General features: G+C 35.7%; 1 protein-coding gene across 1 annotated transcript in view; it reads left to right on the top strand.

Annotated features, from left to right (window-relative positions):
* The window catches only part of SCN2A (sodium voltage-gated channel alpha subunit 2), a 92,319-nt gene extending 77,704 nt beyond the window's left edge, over nt 1–14,615 (top strand). Inside the window, exons 22-27 of the mRNA XM_027129389.1 lie at nt 813–1,094; nt 2,397–2,450; nt 5,237–5,374; nt 5,736–5,840; nt 10,635–10,905; nt 12,664–14,615. Coding sequence (XP_026985190.1) covers nt 813–1,094; nt 2,397–2,450; nt 5,237–5,374; nt 5,736–5,840; nt 10,635–10,905; nt 12,664–13,859 — 2,046 coding nt within the window. The 3' untranslated portion in view covers nt 13,860–14,615. The remainder of the gene's footprint in view (nt 1–812; nt 1,095–2,396; nt 2,451–5,236; nt 5,375–5,735; nt 5,841–10,634; nt 10,906–12,663) is intronic.
* Nucleotides 14,616–18,087: the final 3,472 nt, after the last annotated feature.

The raw sequence follows: 18,087 nt of genomic DNA, 5'->3' as shown, positions 1-18,087 counted from the left end.
TGCCTGAATGGTTGCTTCTAATTAGAAACAATTAGATTGCTTCTAATTAGATTTGTTCACTCTGTGGGAAATTTCTAGCATGTTGTATAGGCTTCTGATGTGAGTCAAGATTAGTTATATTCCTTCCATTTATAAACGTGCACAAAATCCCACTCACTGTAATTTGAAACCACCACATCGTTCCTCATCATTTTTCTTCCCTGTTCCATATGATGTGTTTTGAGCCTTTTAAAGTTCAAATCTGGCCTTTTAGCTTTCAAACGAAGGCTGAGATGGCTAAAAAGTAGGTCAGCTGTGGAAATCTAACACTCATTTAGAAAGGTGGTACAAAAGAACTCAGAAGAATTTGTGCTGCCATTTGTCATCCCCTGGGGCACAAAACCTGAGACCACATACCCTCAGCACTGAGGAAATGGTGATGCCCTGTCTCCCTACATTTAGCTATTCAAAAAAGAACTTTTAGATGCTTTTTTTTTTGTGATATTTTAAAATAGTTACTTAGGACTTTCTCTGAATGTTGCAAAAACAACCAGAAACAGATGATGTGTGTAGGTGTGTGTGCTCCTATGTTTGTATGCACATGATTGCATAGAAAGGAATGGCTAGCTCTTAAATTCTTTTCACTTTACCAATTTAAAATCTACTGTCTTTGAAGTAGCTGTTTTAATTTTTTAAAAAGAGAATCAAACTGTCAGTACTAGAATGATTTTCATATTTTCTATATCAAGTTTGCATATATAATGACCTAAATTCCTAGTCCTTCCATAGATCTGACTCTCTTCACTTCTTTTTCCATCTCATTTCTGTTCCAGGTTGTTGTCAATGCTCTTTTAGGAGCCATTCCATCCATAATGAATGTACTTCTGGTTTGTCTGATCTTTTGGTTAATATTCAGTATCATGGGAGTGAATCTCTTTGCTGGCAAGTTTTATCACTGTATTAACTACACCACTGGAGAAATGTTTGATGTCAGCGTGGTCAACAACTACAGTGAGTGTAAGGCCCTCATAGAGAGCAACCAAACTGCCCGGTGGAAGAACGTGAAAGTCAATTTTGATAATGTGGGACTCGGGTATCTTTCTCTACTTCAAGTAGTAAGTAACCACCTTATTATTCACTGTGATGTATCATGAAAAGGAGTCCAAAATTCTTCTTTCTCAGTGTTTGCAAATACATACTTCCTCAATCCCATTTGCCTAGATTCTTCCTCAGTCATGGCCGAACTGTCTTTTCTGCGCCATGTTGAAAACTGGACAGCTCTACAAAATTTATAGTCTCTCAGACTAAGCCTTAGGTTCCCAGCACAGGTCTTTGTTACTGAGATTTCTGTGTAGGTTCCTACTGTTTTCCCCCATCCCTAATCTGAGCAAAGTAGAGGCAGTGGCCTGAGGGTGGGGTTGGAAAGGTGGTGGGGAGAGGCGTGGTAGATTTCTGTCCTCCTTCTCAGGTACCAGACAGTCTCTAAACCCTCGCCAAATCTCCACCCGCCCAACCTTCACCAACACCGTAACCAAATGTACCCTCACACGAACTCTACCTTGATTCCCCTCTTCCTTCCTGCTGCTTGAATGCTTTCAGATAGGGAGATTGCTCTCTTGCAAATGAAAACCTTCCTATCAAGTCTACTATGTCTGCTATAATTTCATAAAAATCCATTCAACTTCTCAACTGACCACTCTAAGTCATGTCCACATGCTCCCTGAGATGATCCACCTACACAATACCCAACACTAGGTAAATATTGCAGGGTCCTGTAGCACTAAGGAACTGAAAAAAAATGTACAAGACTTGTCTTCAGGATTACTATGCCCACACAAACACACAAAACCAAAATATTTTAAAAAGTAAATTGCAATTAAATATAATGTTTGCTTCAGATTATAATGCTGCTTTTTCTAGAATAACTGCCTCAAAATAGTATATTTAGCAATACTGAGGAGAGTTTCAAGAACAAACCGTCATGATTGATGGTTAGTGATAATACCACTTAGAAAGGGATGAGCAGAAAAGAAAGCATCAAGATCAAACAACACAGCATATTTTTTCATTTGTCTGAAGGTAGTACTATATACGTGAAATTATTTCATGTTATATTCTTTAGATACAGCAGAGTCAAAAGTTATTGATAATTGCTTTTATGATAGCATATTGTTGTAATCCATCATGATTTCATTATAGATGTTAAAGTTGCATAAAAAGATGTTATAGAAGAATGCAAAGGAAGAGTTTTCAATGCATATGTTATAAAACTTTGCCCAAAGAGTTTAAATATTAATTCAAAACTATTTTATATACCCGTTTTGAATGAATCTTGGTCAATCAAGCTGATATTTAATCTCTTTTCCAGAATTATAATTTGTGAGGGAAAAAATTAAATGATGTGACTTTTTTTACAGGCCACATTTAAGGGATGGATGGATATCATGTATGCAGCTGTTGATTCACGAAATGTAAGTCTGTTTAGAGAGAAAATTGTTTAATTTGATCCAGTGAATATTTCTGAAGTGTTGTTATTTAGTGATATTGTCAATAAAGTGAAATCATAGGTAAATTTATAGATTACATCTATATTAGAAAAATAAAATATTCAACCTTATATTACACTTTCCAAAGTTTGATTTAAATGTATTTCTCTACTCACTGTGAATCTTTTAACATATCTTTCCTAGTATCTAGCATGGTACCTGGCACTTAAAAATTTGTTGACTCTATTTGTAAAATGAGACATCTTATTTTTGGTTCTGATAGTTCTGGCCATGAATTAAAAGCCTGCACAGGCACTTTCTTCATCTGTCACAGATTTCTTCCAGCTTTTGATCTTTCCTCTGATAGGAAGGATCTGACTAATGGTAAAAAAAAGCAAACAGAAAGCAAAATAAACATGTAAAAAAATCCTAATGGTGTTGCTCTCTGGGAAGTGAGATTTTTGTGGTAGAAAAAGGGGCTTTCATAATCTACCTTATACACATCAGCACTTTTGAAATTTTTTGTATAATCTCCATTAATTTCTCACTAACAATAAGGGAGGAAATCACATTTTGAAAAAGAGATTGGCTTCTGATATATTGCCAGAGTATAGTAATTAAGCTCAAAATATTATATCCCTGACACCAAAAACCAGGTGGTAACTTAGAAAGAATTCCTGATTTTTTTTTCACCTTATTTAAAAAAAAAAAAAAAGAATGAAAGCGCTTAACACCCTGCATTGTATCTATTACTATCAGGAATCCCAGTTATGGGTTTTTTTGAATAATAGTTACAATTTATTATGTATTACCACTCACTGTGCTGGCTTTCTTACATTATCTCATTTTTTGCAGTGGTTTCCTACCTATTTGATTAATTCATTTAAAATTCTCTACACCTTTCTTATCAATAACCTACATGACACACAACTTGCTTTCAGTTTCTTCCTTAGTAACCTAGCATACACTATCTGCTATGTAACCCCTCAGCATTCAAGCACTTCACAAAAGATGGAGTCCAATTGGCCACTATAATTATGACAAGTTATTCACTCTTACTCTCATTAGTTAATAGAGAAATGCAAATTTAAACCAAAATTAGATATTACCTACAAACCTTCCTGATTGGCAATATTAAAAAGTTTGACAGTACCAAGTGCTGCTAAGAATAAACAGCAGCAAGAACTCTAGTATGCTGGTTGGGGGGAAATGGATAAATATTCCTTTAAAAAAGTTGAGTATTACCAACATTATTCATTAAAGTTCAAGATATTCTTTAACCCCACAATTCCATTTTTAGCAATGTATTCTATAGAAACTTGTGTACATATATAGGAGAATCTATGTATAAGAATGAGCATAACTTTTTTTTCATTAGTGAAAAACTGGAAACAACTCAAAAGTAGTAGAAATAGGCAAATATTGAATATTAAACAGTATTGAAAATGATATATGAATCCAGTATACATAATAATGCAGATGAATCTTAAAATGTAACTGTTATAACAAATGTGTCTACTAGACAAAATGTAGACACAACTAACCTTATTGTTCAAGAATGCATACTTAGGTTCTAACTCTAGAGAAAAAGCAAGGAAATAATTACTGTAAAAGTCAGGATAATGATTACCTCTAGCAGGGATGGTAGAATTTATGTTTGGGAAGGATATACCAAGGGTTTCTGACATCTTGGGTTGTAAAGTTTACTTTAAAAGAGTTTATTACATCTAACACTTATGTACTGTGCACTTTTGTGTTTACATAGTATTTAATTTTAAGACATTTTAAAATATTTTATATCACTGTCCACTACACACGTGCATAAATAAAATAGAAGTCTTATCAAAGAATAGGCAGTTTTACAATATTTCCAATATTTTCTATTTTACCCTATTTCATTAGGAAAAAAAAATTCCATGTTGGCCATTACCCTCTAAATTGATTTCATGACACAATGGGTCATTACCTGCATTCATTGTCACCTGTGACTAGTTAACTGAGTTGGTTAGAACAATGTCCTGTGAGACCTGAACTACAGATTACAGCCAAAGCTTAAACCAGCCATCATACTTTTTTCATCAGAACTGTGCTGGATGAGAGAGGGCATCATTGTTACAAAAACAATGCCTAAGGCCTGCAGAATAGGATGAATCAATAGACTCATTTTCAGAATGGAAAGATCCTACTGATGTACCTATGGCCACACGTACAGTAATAATTCTAGTTTATCAACAGAAATATGTACTAGAAATCAAACCTTTACTCTTAACCTTTTACTATTGACCAGGTGCTGTTCTAACACCTCTCATATACAATAGTAACATTTAACCTTCCCAACTACCATATGAGGAGTAGGTTCTATATTTTTCCATTTTACAGATGAAGAAGCTGAGTCAGAGAGGGTAAAATTTGAAAGTTTTTAACATAGAACAGTGTGACTACAACACCTCTTCTGTAGGAAGAGGAAATCCTCACTTTGCATGCCCCATTGGGGTCTTGAAACTGCATTGCAAGTGCATTCATAATCTAGGCATTTATTGGGTGAAATTAATTTTAATTATTCAGACTTTTCTATGAGTTGTTTCATTTTCTCAAGTCAGTGAACCTTATTAGAGACTTCAATAGGTGTTAGATTTGATGTTTCATAAAATCTGTTTAATTTTTTTTAATTTCCAGTGATAGAGAAATGCTTTGAGAATCAAAAATTCACTGATGTCTTTTTTATGAAACATGGAGTAGGTCTAATAGTTATCATTTTTCATATTTTGTAGGTAGAATTACAACCCAAGTATGAAGACAATCTGTACATGTATCTTTATTTTGTCATCTTTATTATTTTTGGTTCATTCTTTACTCTGAATCTTTTCATTGGTGTCATCATAGATAACTTCAACCAACAGAAAAAGAAGATAAGTATACTAAAACTTCATCTTTGCTCTAAAATGTGAACTAAACATATCACACCGTTTCCTTTTGGCTCCAAATGCAGTCAACAAAAAGAAAGAATATAAAATTCAGAAATTGCTTTGAGAGACTTAATCATCTATGAGTTTTTAAGTGATTGATAATTCAGATAGCATGTACTGATATTTCCAGTATAGAAATCTGACTAATATGGCATAATTTATGCATTGAATATATGCATCTCTAAAATATGTATATTAGTAGCATTAGAATAAAATGTGGAGCCATTTTTCACACAATTACTAAGATGAATTTTGTAGCTAGCAAAGAACGTGATTTTTACAAGTTTTTCTTTCATTTCTTTACTTTGGAGGTCAAGACATTTTTATGACAGAAGAACAGAAGAAATACTACAATGCAATGAAAAAACTGGGTTCAAAGAAACCACAAAAGCCTATACCTCGACCTGCTGTAAGAATAACATACTTTCATCATCAATAAAAGCTATGCTATCTATCACTTTTACAGCCCAAATTGCTAGATACTAATTTTTGTGCATTTGCAAAACAAAGTTTTTGCCTTAGCAATGTGACTAGCTAGCCTAAATAGCCTAAGTATTTGTAATTTATATATACATACTATGTAGAAATTATGTAATATATTTTATATATAGACATAAAATACATATTAATAATAATGTTCAGACTTATATGCCAATATTATTCCATAGGATTGATGTCATTGAGGAGCTTCTAATAATGCAGAGAAGAAAACATATTCATATATACATAGTGTGGGAATATTGAATGTTCTCAGAGTGCAGTGGGGACCAATTGGGATAATTGGTACCTCTTGGATATGCCCCATATTCTGTCCAACTTTGCAGATTGAATGGAATCATTAATGGAAAAAGTCACAGGTCTTGTTTTTTCCTGGTTTTTAAGAAAAATCTATTTCCTCCTAGCATCTTGCCCCTAAATCAGATGACATCATTCTTTAAGACTTTTCATGGCTATTCCAACTGTATATTTGCCAATGGCTACTGGTTCTGTTTGGTTGCTTCAAGGAATTGTTGTCAGGAGAGTTCCTGAGTTTTTCTATGTTTCAGAAGTCCTCCCCCAAGGTATACATGGTACAAGGCAATCCAGTGTTCCCAAGGAATCATGACTCTATGACTCCATTAGTGACGATGTAAAACTGGCCAAGCTAAAACTGGCCATGCCCATGTTTTGTTTGTAAGTTAGCCAAAAGCTCAAAGAAAGTGGATAGTTATATTGGACAAAACATTAGGAATGGACAATTTGAGCCTACTCTTTGAGAAATAATACAACTTGAATGGATGGGGAGTAAAGCAGAGTAATGCCCTATATAAAAAAACATATACTCCAAAGCCATGGAAATAAATATTGCAGTGGAGAATAGTGATATATTTGAAATAGTGAGTAGTAAACACAAGGTTTTCTGGGTTAAATGAGTCAAGGTTACCACTATGAGTCTGAAGAAATCGATCTTAATTAAGCCAAATGAAAATATAATACAGTTAAGTGAACAGCATAGTAATGTGAAGAAAAAGAATTTTAGAGACTGGCGTGAGAAGATGTTAGAGACAAAATAGTGCTGGGCCTTGGACAAGAAGATGAACTCTTATATACAAGAAGATGAGTCCACAATATGGGGTCATGCCAGTAGGACTGGAACATAGGAAATAAATGAGCCAACAAGAAGACTCAGTGGGATGAGGCAGCTATAAAATATAGGAAAAGAGGGAGGATTATTATTATCTACATTTCATTATGTAGATAATGAAAAATGTAAAACAGTTAATGTTTTGTGAAATTACTGATTGCACTAACATAAAGTCTTATAAAGGCATTTGGAAAAATTAGGTCTTATGAATATGAGACAAAGATTTTAGAGTTGTCATTGTCAGACATAATTCAGTTGAGCTCTGAAGCTTAGATTCATTTTTGAAAGATAATTAGAATATATATTAAAAAAAAAAAGACCCAAAAAGTTCTGAGCATGAAGCCTTGGGCACTTCACCATTATAGGAAGAGGTAAATCAGTGAAGGAGTGAGATTTATCAATAGGCAACATATATATGTAGATAAATGATTGAGAAAGAAATTTTTAAATGGCTGTTTAATTACATCAAATGACATAGGTTTACCTGGACAGGGACAGGGATGCACAGGAAACGATCAGTGCACTTAACTAGACTATTATTGGCAACAATTTGGCAAATTAAGAAATGATTTGGTAAAATCCATCCTTTCAGTCATTCATTAACAATGTACTATGCTAAACATTTGGATTTAAATATCGAGCAATAAAGAGTCTATTTGGTAATCAAATAGTCACCCCAACAAATACAGAAATATCCAAGAAGGAAAGATCCATTTGGCTATGAGAGCTGATAAGAAAGAGGGGACTGATGAATCAGGGAAGTTAGGGAAGGCTTCACTGAAGCATGAGCTGAGGCATGGAGAAGAATGAGGAAGCGTCAGTAGGCAATGTGGGAAGAGAAGAGGAATGTATATGTGAAGGCCCTGAGGTAGGAAAGCCAGTGAACTGGAGTGCAGAGGGTGGGGGTTCATTTGGGACATGGGGAGAATGAAGAGGTTAGGATGGTCCACGCTTTTCTGGGCTTCATAGGCCATGTTCAAGAGTAGTCTTTGTCCTTAGAGCAATGGGAAGTCATTGAAGGGGACCTGGTCCGTTTGGGTTTTGTGAATATCACTCAACCAGCACTGACAGAGGCAGTATGTGCATTGTAGACTCGTTTTGGAACTATTTCAGAGATGATAGGTAGAGTGGTGTGGAGATGAATAAAATGGATGGATTTGTAAGCTATCACAGGAATGAAATTAAAAGGTTTATTAATTGAATATGAAAGGTGAAGAAGGAAGCAATAAAGATGACTTATGAGTTTCTGCCTCACACAACTGGATGAATAATGGTGTCATGCAGAATATGAAGTAGGGACATGAATGGAGAAAAAATTGGGGATGCTAGTTTACAGAATTTTACAATCAAAAAGGGAGTCTGAAAGAGAATGAATGTTTAGAAGAAGTAGTAAAATAAAGTTTCTAAAGATTGAGAGATTAGGTGCAGAGCAAAGCAGGAGTTCTGAAGAAGAAGAGATTGAAGAGAAAGGGAATAAATATAGAATAAAGTTGCGCAGGATGTGGCTCAAGAACAGTGTAGTCTAGGTTAGAGAGCAAAAGGGACTGAGTCCTCCAATGAATTTGGAGTAATATATAAAAAAGATAGGTGTGGGAGACAAGATAATATGAAATGAAAAAGGAAGTAGAAGAGTTTCTTTACACCAGTTGACTTTGGTGTTCTCAAAAAAGAAGAATAGAGGGCAAGAGAATGGGAAATTTCTGAGAAGTTTGAAATTATCCTGGGACCAAGTGAGGGACAAAGGATTGCTAATCATTGTCAAGGGCCAAGGTAAAGTGAGAGAACATAAATCTTTGGTGAACAAGGCCTCCAAGGTTATATAGCTTCCTCCAGCATATTCTGGGATTTAAATTGGAGACAGTGATCTATAACTGGGAATTAGAGTTGTATGTTGAGGTAATCCACTGGAAAACTAAATGGACAGGGAATCTAAGGAGCTTTTTATTGATCATGCTGATACGAAAATAAACACCAAGTTTCTGATTTTATGCAATTTTGAATCTACTACACTGTAGGTGCTATATCTGTGGAAGAGAAAAAGGTTTTAATTAAATAAGAGCAATTGATGTCATAAAATGTCATCACTTTTATGACAAATGTAAGCACAAAGTTTTCTGAGATCACAGAGTGCTTAAAACTTAAAACTGAGTTAGGATTCACCAGACTGAGAAGGGCTGTCTGATAATATCCCTTGACAGTAGTGTTAGGACAGAGGAGACAGATAAACAAGATAAAATGATATGGTACAAGAGTGGTAGGAAGTATCAGAAGGGTAGAAATAAGGGGACCATAACTAGCCTTGGAAAAGTAAACTTCAGTACACAAGAGCTAAGAACGAAGTGTTTAGAACTGGAATTAGATGCATTTATTAGGTTGAAGAAAGCCCTAGAAGGACAGACCCAGCTGAAACAATGTAAGTCCAACCCAGCAGGCTAAATATGTATTCAGAGAAAATAGCAAAATATAACAAACAGGTGGTGTTTGATGTCCCAGAATTCAATAGGGAGTAATGGATGCTTCTACTAGGGAGAGGACAAAACACTAACGTAGAGAATCCAGACCAATAAATGTGTCGATCTGGGAAAGCAGACTATGAGCATAGAGGTAGCAGAACGTCTGTAGTTCTAGTTGAGAAGGTAGAGGACAACCTAGCAGAGGTAAGCCAAGGCCCAAGCTCTAGAGTGCCTCAATACCAAGCAGATACGGGCAAAAAGGAAGAAAATAGGGTCCAATGGGCTTAATTGGTTTACAAGATGAGGACTTAATTTCATAAACAAGACGTAAGGCCAGTTAGTGCTTGGAATAAGGTCCAAATTGACCTTTAGGGCAGAGGGCAGAGTTTGAACATTTGAATTGTGAACTGTAATTTTTTAAAGATAATTTTATTCTTATAGAAGAATTACCTCACAAAATCCTCACCCTACTTTCCTTTATTTTAACCTCTTACATAACCATAGATCGGTTAGCAAAACTAAGAAATTAATCTTGCTGTAATACCATAAAATAAAATGTAGAATTTAACTGGATTTCACCAACTATTCCACTAATGTCCTTTTTCTTGAACTATAATTCTAAAAACATCTTCTCAACTGAACCTTGAGGTAGAATTAAGGTAGAATTTAAGATGCTTTGGCTTTGCCGGTGGTTGGGGGGTATATAAAGGGAGAAACTAGGGGGGCAAATGACAGGAAAAGCAAGAGAATTACTTATTCATTAGTTCTTCAAAGTTAATTTTGATGCTCACCCCCAACACAGGCAATAACAAAGACTCATTATAGTGGCAAATATTTACTAACTGTCCATTGTACACATGGTGATGTTCTGGGCACTGAGAACTTAACAGGTGGTTCTTAACATAAAATCAGTTTATAAAATCTGGTATCATGAACAGTATAAATAAAATAAATACATTTGGAAAGAGCTGGATATTCCAATATACACATTTTCTTCCAAGTGTAAAACAAACATAGTGTTTTTTAATAAAAGCTACATTTTCATATTGCTATATTAAAATCAGATAAGTTGAACTTGATTTTTTTTTTCAGTTTCTAAGTGAACTTTACATACTCTTTGTTTCAGAACAAATTTCAAGGGATGGTCTTTGATTTTGTAACCAAACAAGTCTTTGATATCAGCATCATGATCCTCATCTGCCTCAACATGGTCACCATGATGGTAGAAACTGATGACCAGAGTCAAGAAATGACAAACATTCTGTACTGGATTAATCTGGTGTTTATTGTTCTGTTCACTGGAGAATGTGTGCTGAAACTGATCTCTCTTCGTTATTACTATTTCACCATTGGATGGAATATTTTTGATTTTGTGGTGGTCATTCTCTCCATTGTAGGTAAGAAGAGCTGCTTTTACTCAGTTAAGGAATTTAGTAGTGAAAATTTGTGTTTTAAAGCTTTAAAGTTTTTTTCGCTAATCTTACTCATTCACCCCGAAATTTCAAATAAAAGTCTAATTATTAGTCCATTTTCAGCTTGTCATTTCTCTAATTGCATGCTGTGTGTGAAATGATGTATAAAAAAAGGAATTTATATTCTGCAGGTTTCATTTATCATCTTGTCTCATTTCAGAAGAAAATAACTGCAACTTTAGCATAATACTCTTGTACTCAGTCATACTCCTGTAGTATAGACAAGTATTGTTTTGAATAAACAATTCACACACACGTACACATATAAATCCTTACAAGTAGTCAAATAGTCCATAAATAATTGTCCTTGATAATTTGAATATCATGTTGTGTGTTTATATATATTCACACTCATACAAGCTTCATGTTATCTTTGGGTTCAGATAGTTTTCTATGGTGTGTAATATTCTTTTTCACAAGTACATATTTTGTTCAAAAATTCAAAGCAAATTCATTTCATCAATACATATTAAGTGTTTGTGTGTAGGACATTAAATCAGGTGCTAGAAGTAAGGTTCTGCTTGTTTGAGGAAAGAGAACATATACATAGAGAGACAAATAGTATTCCACTATTTATACACTTCTGCTGGTTAAATAGAAAGACAAGGTAGCATTCCATTTGATCCTGACGACTGTGGTATGCAGGATAATACAGTGATTAAGGGATGAGACTCCTGGGTCATACAGACCTGACCGAGCGCTTCCCTATTTTCACTACTTACCAGCTCTGTGACCTATGGCCAGTACCTCACCTTTCCAATCCTTAGTTTTCCAAGGAACATTTTTGTGAAGTGGTGTTATGAAGATTAAATGAGATTATGAAAGTAAATGCACTTAGCACTGTGCCTAGCACAAAGAAAAGACTTAGTAAATGTTAAGCCTAGCAACGACAACAAAAGTAGCTATTATCATCATTTAGCAATGCATAAAATCATTGCCAGGATTCAGTCCCAAGTATGTCTGTCTTGAAAGCCTGGATTGTCTCCAGTACGTTGTGCTGCCGCCTCCCAAATAAGATGGATCAAAACCATCTCAGAAGAATAAGAACTCTCTCATATTCCTGCTCCAAAAATCATATGCTTTATCCATTAAATCTTATGCAAACACTAGAACTAGTATTTAAGAAACATAAATTTCTTGGGCTTCCCTGGTGGCGCAGTGGTTGAGAGTCCGCCTGCCGATGCAGGGGACACGGGTTCATGCCCCGGTTCGGGAAGATCCCACATGCCGCGGAGCGGCTGGGCCCGTGAGCCATGGCCGCTGAGCCTGCGCGTCCGGAGCCTGTGCTCCGCAACGGGAGAGGCCACAACAGTGAGAGGCCCGCGTACCGCAAAAAATAAAAATAAAAAAAATATATATATATATATATATAAATTTCTGTGCTTGGCTGCCATATACATTGTGTCCTTTATGGATGCTTTTCTTGAACCAGAAAAAATGACCATTAGTACCTTCAGTTAGTATAAAGGTGTTAATGTTATAACACTAAACATACCTGTTTCATTTTGCTAAACAAATATTACAGATTGTGTGTATGTAAATGTGTGTGTGTGTGTGTGTGTGTATACCTAATTCTCATGTCCACATTTTGTAAAACTAGTTAGTGCTTATCTTAGAAATGTAAATTTTCATTTGCTGCCATTAAGTATAACCTTATTTTTATTTTATCTTGGCTTTCCATAGGTATGTTTCTGGCTGAGCTGATAGAGAAATATTTTGTGTCCCCTACCCTGTTCCGAGTGATCCGTCTTGCCAGGATTGGCCGAATCCTGCGTCTGATCAAAGGGGCCAAGGGGATCCGCACGCTGCTCTTTGCTTTGATGATGTCCCTTCCTGCGTTGTTTAACATCGGCCTCCTGCTGTTCCTGGTCATGTTCATCTACGCCATCTTTGGGATGTCCAACTTCGCCTATGTTAAGAGGGAGGTTGGAATTGATGACATGTTCAACTTCGAGACCTTTGGCAACAGCATGATCTGCCTGTTCCAGATTACCACCTCTGCTGGCTGGGATGGATTGCTAGCACCTATTCTTAATAGTGGACCTCCAGACTGTGACCCTGAAAAAGATCACCCTGGCAGCTCAGTTAAGGGAGATTGTGGGAACCCATCTGTGGGGATCTTCTTTTTTGTCAGTTACATCATTATATCATTTCTGGTCGTGGTGAACATGTACATCGCTGTCATCCTGGAGAACTTCAGTGTTGCTACTGAAGAAAGTGCAGAGCCCCTGAGTGAGGACGACTTTGAGATGTTCTATGAGGTTTGGGAGAAGTTTGATCCTGATGCCACCCAGTTCATAGAGTTCTCCAAGCTCTCTGATTTTGCGGCTGCCCTGGATCCTCCTCTTCTCATAGCAAAACCAAACAAAGTCCAGCTCATCGCCATGGATCTGCCCATGGTCAGTGGGGACAGGATCCACTGCCTCGACATTTTATTTGCCTTTACAAAGCGTGTTTTGGGTGAGAGTGGAGAGATGGATGCCCTTCGAATACAGATGGAAGAGAGATTCATGGCATCCAACCCCTCCAAAGTCTCCTATGAGCCCATTACAACCACTTTGAAACGCAAACAAGAGGAGGTGTCTGCTATTGTTATCCAGAGGGCTTATAGACGCTACCTCTTGAAGCAAAAAGTTAAAAAAGTTTCATGTATATATAAGAAGGACAAAGGTAAAGAAGGTGATGGAACACCCATCAAAGAAGATATCCTCACTGATAAACTAAATGAGAATTCAACTCCAGAGAAAACCGATGTGACACCTTCTACCACGTCTCCACCTTCCTATGACAGTGTGACCAAACCAGAAAAAGAAAAATTTGAAAAAGACAAATCAGAAAAGGAAGACAAAGGGAAAGATATCAGGGAAAGTAAAAAGTAAAAAGAAACAAAAAATATTCCATTTTGTGATCAATTGTTTACAGCCTGTGATGGTGATGTGTTTGTGTCAACAGGACTCCCACAGGAGGTCAATGCCAAACTGACTGTTTTTACAACTGTATACTTAAGGTCAGTGCCTATAACAAGACAGGGGCCTCTGGTCAGCAAACTGAGACTCAACAAACCAGAGAAACAACATCGACAGGAGGTTTCTGTGTTCACAACCAGCTGACACTGCTGAAGAGCAGAGAGTAATGGCTACTCAGACTCTAGGAACCAATTTAAAGGGGGGAGGGAAGTTAAATTTTTATGTAAATTCAACACGTGACACTTGATAACAGTAATTGTCACCACTGTTTATGTTCTAACTGCCACACCTGCCATATTTTTATGAAATGTATGCTGTGAATTTATCACTTTCTTTTTAATTCACAGGTTGTTTACTATTATATGTGACTATTTTTGTAAATGGGTTTATGTTTGGGGAGAGGGAGTAAAGGTAAGAAATTCTATGTTTCTCTACTGTATAACTGGATATATTTTAAATGAAGGCATGCTGCACTTCTCATTCTCACATGAAAAGAAATCACATCACAAAAGGAAAGAGTTTACTTCTTGTGTCAGGATGTTTTCAGATTTTTGAGGTGCTTAAATAGCTATTCATGTTTTTAAGGTGTCTCATCCAGAAAAATTTTACTGTGCCTGTAAATGTTTCATAGAATTCATAAGCATTAAAAAGTTGTTTTATTTTTTCATAATCCATTACATGTACCTGTATATATGTATATATGTATATGTGCGTGTATATACATATATATGTATACACACCACACACACACACACACACACACACACACACACACACACACACCCCATTACATAGTCATTCAGAGTCCTGGCAGCATGACTTTAACATTTTTGATAAGTGTCCTTTGGCATAAAATAAAAAATATCCTATCAGTCCTTTCTAAAACCTGAATTGACCAAAAAGCATCCCCTCCCATCACTTTATAAAGTCGATTCTGCTTTTTCCTGCAGTATTGTTTAGCCATCTTCTGCTCTTGGTAAGGTTGACATAGTACATGTCAATTTAAAAAATAAAAGTCTGCTTTGTAAATAGTAATTTTACCCAGTGGTGCATGTTTGAGCAAACAAAAATGATGACTTAAGCACAGTATTTATTGCATCAAATATGTACCACAGTAAGTATAGTTTGCAAGCTTTCAACAGGTAATATGATGTAATTGGTTCCATTATAGTTTGAAGCTGTCACTGCTGCATGTTTATCTTGCCTCTGCTGCTGCATCTTATTCCTTCCACTGTTCAGAAGTCTAATATGGGAAGCCATATATGTCAGTGGTAAAGTGAAGCAAATTGCTCTATCAAGACCTCATTCTTCGTGTCATTAAGCAATAGGTTGCAGCAAACAATAAAGAGCTTCTTGGTTTTTATCCTTCCAATCTTAATTGAATACTCTACGATAAAAAGTCCGATGTACAAACATGTTGCAAGCTGCTTAATTCTGTTGAAAATATATGGTTAGAGTTTTCTAAGAAAATATAAATACTGTACAAAGTTCATTTTATTTTATTTTTCAGCTTTTTGTACATAAAATGAGAAATTAAAAGTATCTTCAGGTTGATGTCACAGTCACTATTGTTAGTTTCTGTTCCTAGCACTTTTAAATTAAAGCACTTCACAAAATAAGAAACAAAGACTAACATGCAGTGTAGGTTCCTGCTTTTTTTTATTAGTACAGTAAACTTTGCACACATTTCAATGTGAAACAAATCTCAGACTGAGTCCAGCATTTATTTGCTTTCAAATAGTGATGCCTTATTATCAAAAGAGGCTTAAGGAACGATCAGTTGATATTCTTGGCATCGCTTGAATCAGATGTTTCCACCTAGTCTTTTTATTCAGTAAATCATCAGTCTTTTCCAGTGTTTGTTCACACAGGTAGATCTTATTCTTACTGACCCATATGGCATTAGAACTTTATCAGATATGATATGAGGTCCAAGCTTTTCTTTTCAACAAAAATTATATAAGTGAAATTATATTACCAGTTACAGCAAAACACTTTGTGTTTCTTTCACAAGCAACATTAAATGTAGATTCTTTACACTAAGGCTATTGACTTGTAGTATGTTGGTGAAATGCATGCAGGAAAATGCTATTACCATAAAGAACGGTAAACCACATTACAATCAAGCCAAAAGAATAAAGTTTTCGCTTTTGTTTTTGTATTTAATTGTTCTGTCGTTGTTTCTATCTTTGAAATGCCATTTAAAGGTAAATTTCTATCATGTAAAATGATCTGTCAGAAAAAATGTAAAAATACACATTGAATATAATAATTCATCTTTAAATTTTTTCGTTTAATGGAAATTAATTAAGAAGAGTGTACTGGATATCTAGTTTTAATATTGGCCCAAAACCTAGATATGGTATTGGATAGAGTAGTGGAAAATTACAAAAATTAATAAAAGATTGACTAGCATTTTAAGTTGTGCATCCTTTCTCCTTCCCGTCTACCTACTGCTTTGTTTTGTTTTGTTATTTTCTTTTCCATTTTGGTTCCTTCCCTATGTATTCTTGATGTACTTTCTATATACTTTTCCATCACTTCCTTGGGCTCTCAGTATTTTTCATTAAGGATATTCTCATTTTTTCTTTTCTGTTCACCAAATCTCTTGCTTATTATAGTCTGTAGACAACAGATCTGTACACTTAGGCCCCTAATAATCTGCTGCACTAGAAAAAGTTCATATAATATCTTCATATTCATTTCTGTAATTTTGGAAGCAAAAATTCCAAGTGAGCTTAGATCTCACTCTTTATAATATATAAACAAAATTCCCCAAATGACACAGATTTGGTTTTTCCATTTAATTATGAGAAGTTTGAAATGTTTTTGAGTTCTGATTACCTATTAGAAATACCTGAGAAGCTTTAATAAATGCCAATGTTTGAACCAAAAGCAGACCAATTGAATTCATATCTCTGGGGATGAAACTTAAGCATCTAATTTTTTTAAGGCTCCCCATTGATTTTGATTTATACTTAGGGTCGAGAACCAATGAGTTAGGGTATCCTTGCTCAATATGAAAAAATGTTCTGCAGAAAATGCACGTGTTCCCTTCAGCACTTCATTGTATAAGTCATCATATACAAGTTCCCGATATGATGGCTTTGGGGGTGTTTATCTTGCAGTGAAAGAGGTGTTTATCTTTTTTTTAAATTTTGTTGAAGTATAGTTGATTTACAATCTTGTGTTTAATTTTTGCCATACAGCAAAGTGACTCAGTTATACATATATATTCTTTTTCATATTCTTTTTCATCATGGTTTATCACAGGATATTGAATATTGTTCCCTGTGCTATACAGTAGGAGAGAGGTGTTTATCTTTTTTTTTAAGCTTTTTTTTTTTTAAATATTTATTTATTTATTTATTTGGTTGTGCCGGGTCTTAGTTGTAGCAGGCGGGCTCCTTAGTTGCAGCTCCAGGGCTCCTTAGTGGTAGCTCACGGGTTCCTTAGTTGTGGCATGCAAACTCTTAGTTGTGGCATGCATGTGGGATCTAGTTCCCTGACCAGGGATCAAACCCAGGCCCCCTGCATTGGGAGTGTGGAGTCTTACCCACTGCGCCACCAGGGAAGTCCCAAGAGGTGTTTATCTTGAAGTGTGACATTGACCCATTTGTATCAGGGGTTCTTTTCTAGGACTGTAGTTGGTGGAAAGGGAATTCTATCAGAATAGTTTAGAGATCTTCAAATTATACATACACACACATACAAAATGGCACCCCAACTATCCCTAGTGCATATGGGGGTGGTTTAGGAAACAGTATGGATTCATAGAAATAGTCCTCCAGATGCCCTGTTGGGTAAGAACCATTAAATCTGGACAATGGGAGGCAGCTTATATAAAATGTTCATTCGATTTGTCATTGTCAAGTCACATCTAAACAGGAAAGGCTTCCATTCTTATCTTGGGCACCCCTCATCATCACTTGTTTTCCTAAGCTCTGGTATAATACAGATCAATGTACAAAGAGAAGGGAGGAGTGAAAAAAAGAAGGGAGAGGATGAAAAGGGAGAGGAGAAGGAAGAAGAGGGAAGAAAAATGGGAAAGTCGAGGAAAGGGAGTATAAGAAATAGGAGGGGGTGCTTCATGAATTATCCTCTGAAAAAAAAGTCTTTTGTTGTTAATATGTACAGCAAT

This window comes from Aethalodelphis obliquidens, unplaced genomic scaffold, assembly GCF_003676395.1.
Source record: "Aethalodelphis obliquidens isolate GAN/ISIS:26980383/991018 unplaced genomic scaffold, ASM367639v1 scaffold2, whole genome shotgun sequence".
Lineage (NCBI taxonomy): Eukaryota > Metazoa > Chordata > Mammalia > Artiodactyla > Delphinidae > Aethalodelphis > Aethalodelphis obliquidens.
Note: the sequence above shows the minus strand (reverse complement) of the source record. Positions and strands in the feature narration are given on the sequence as shown.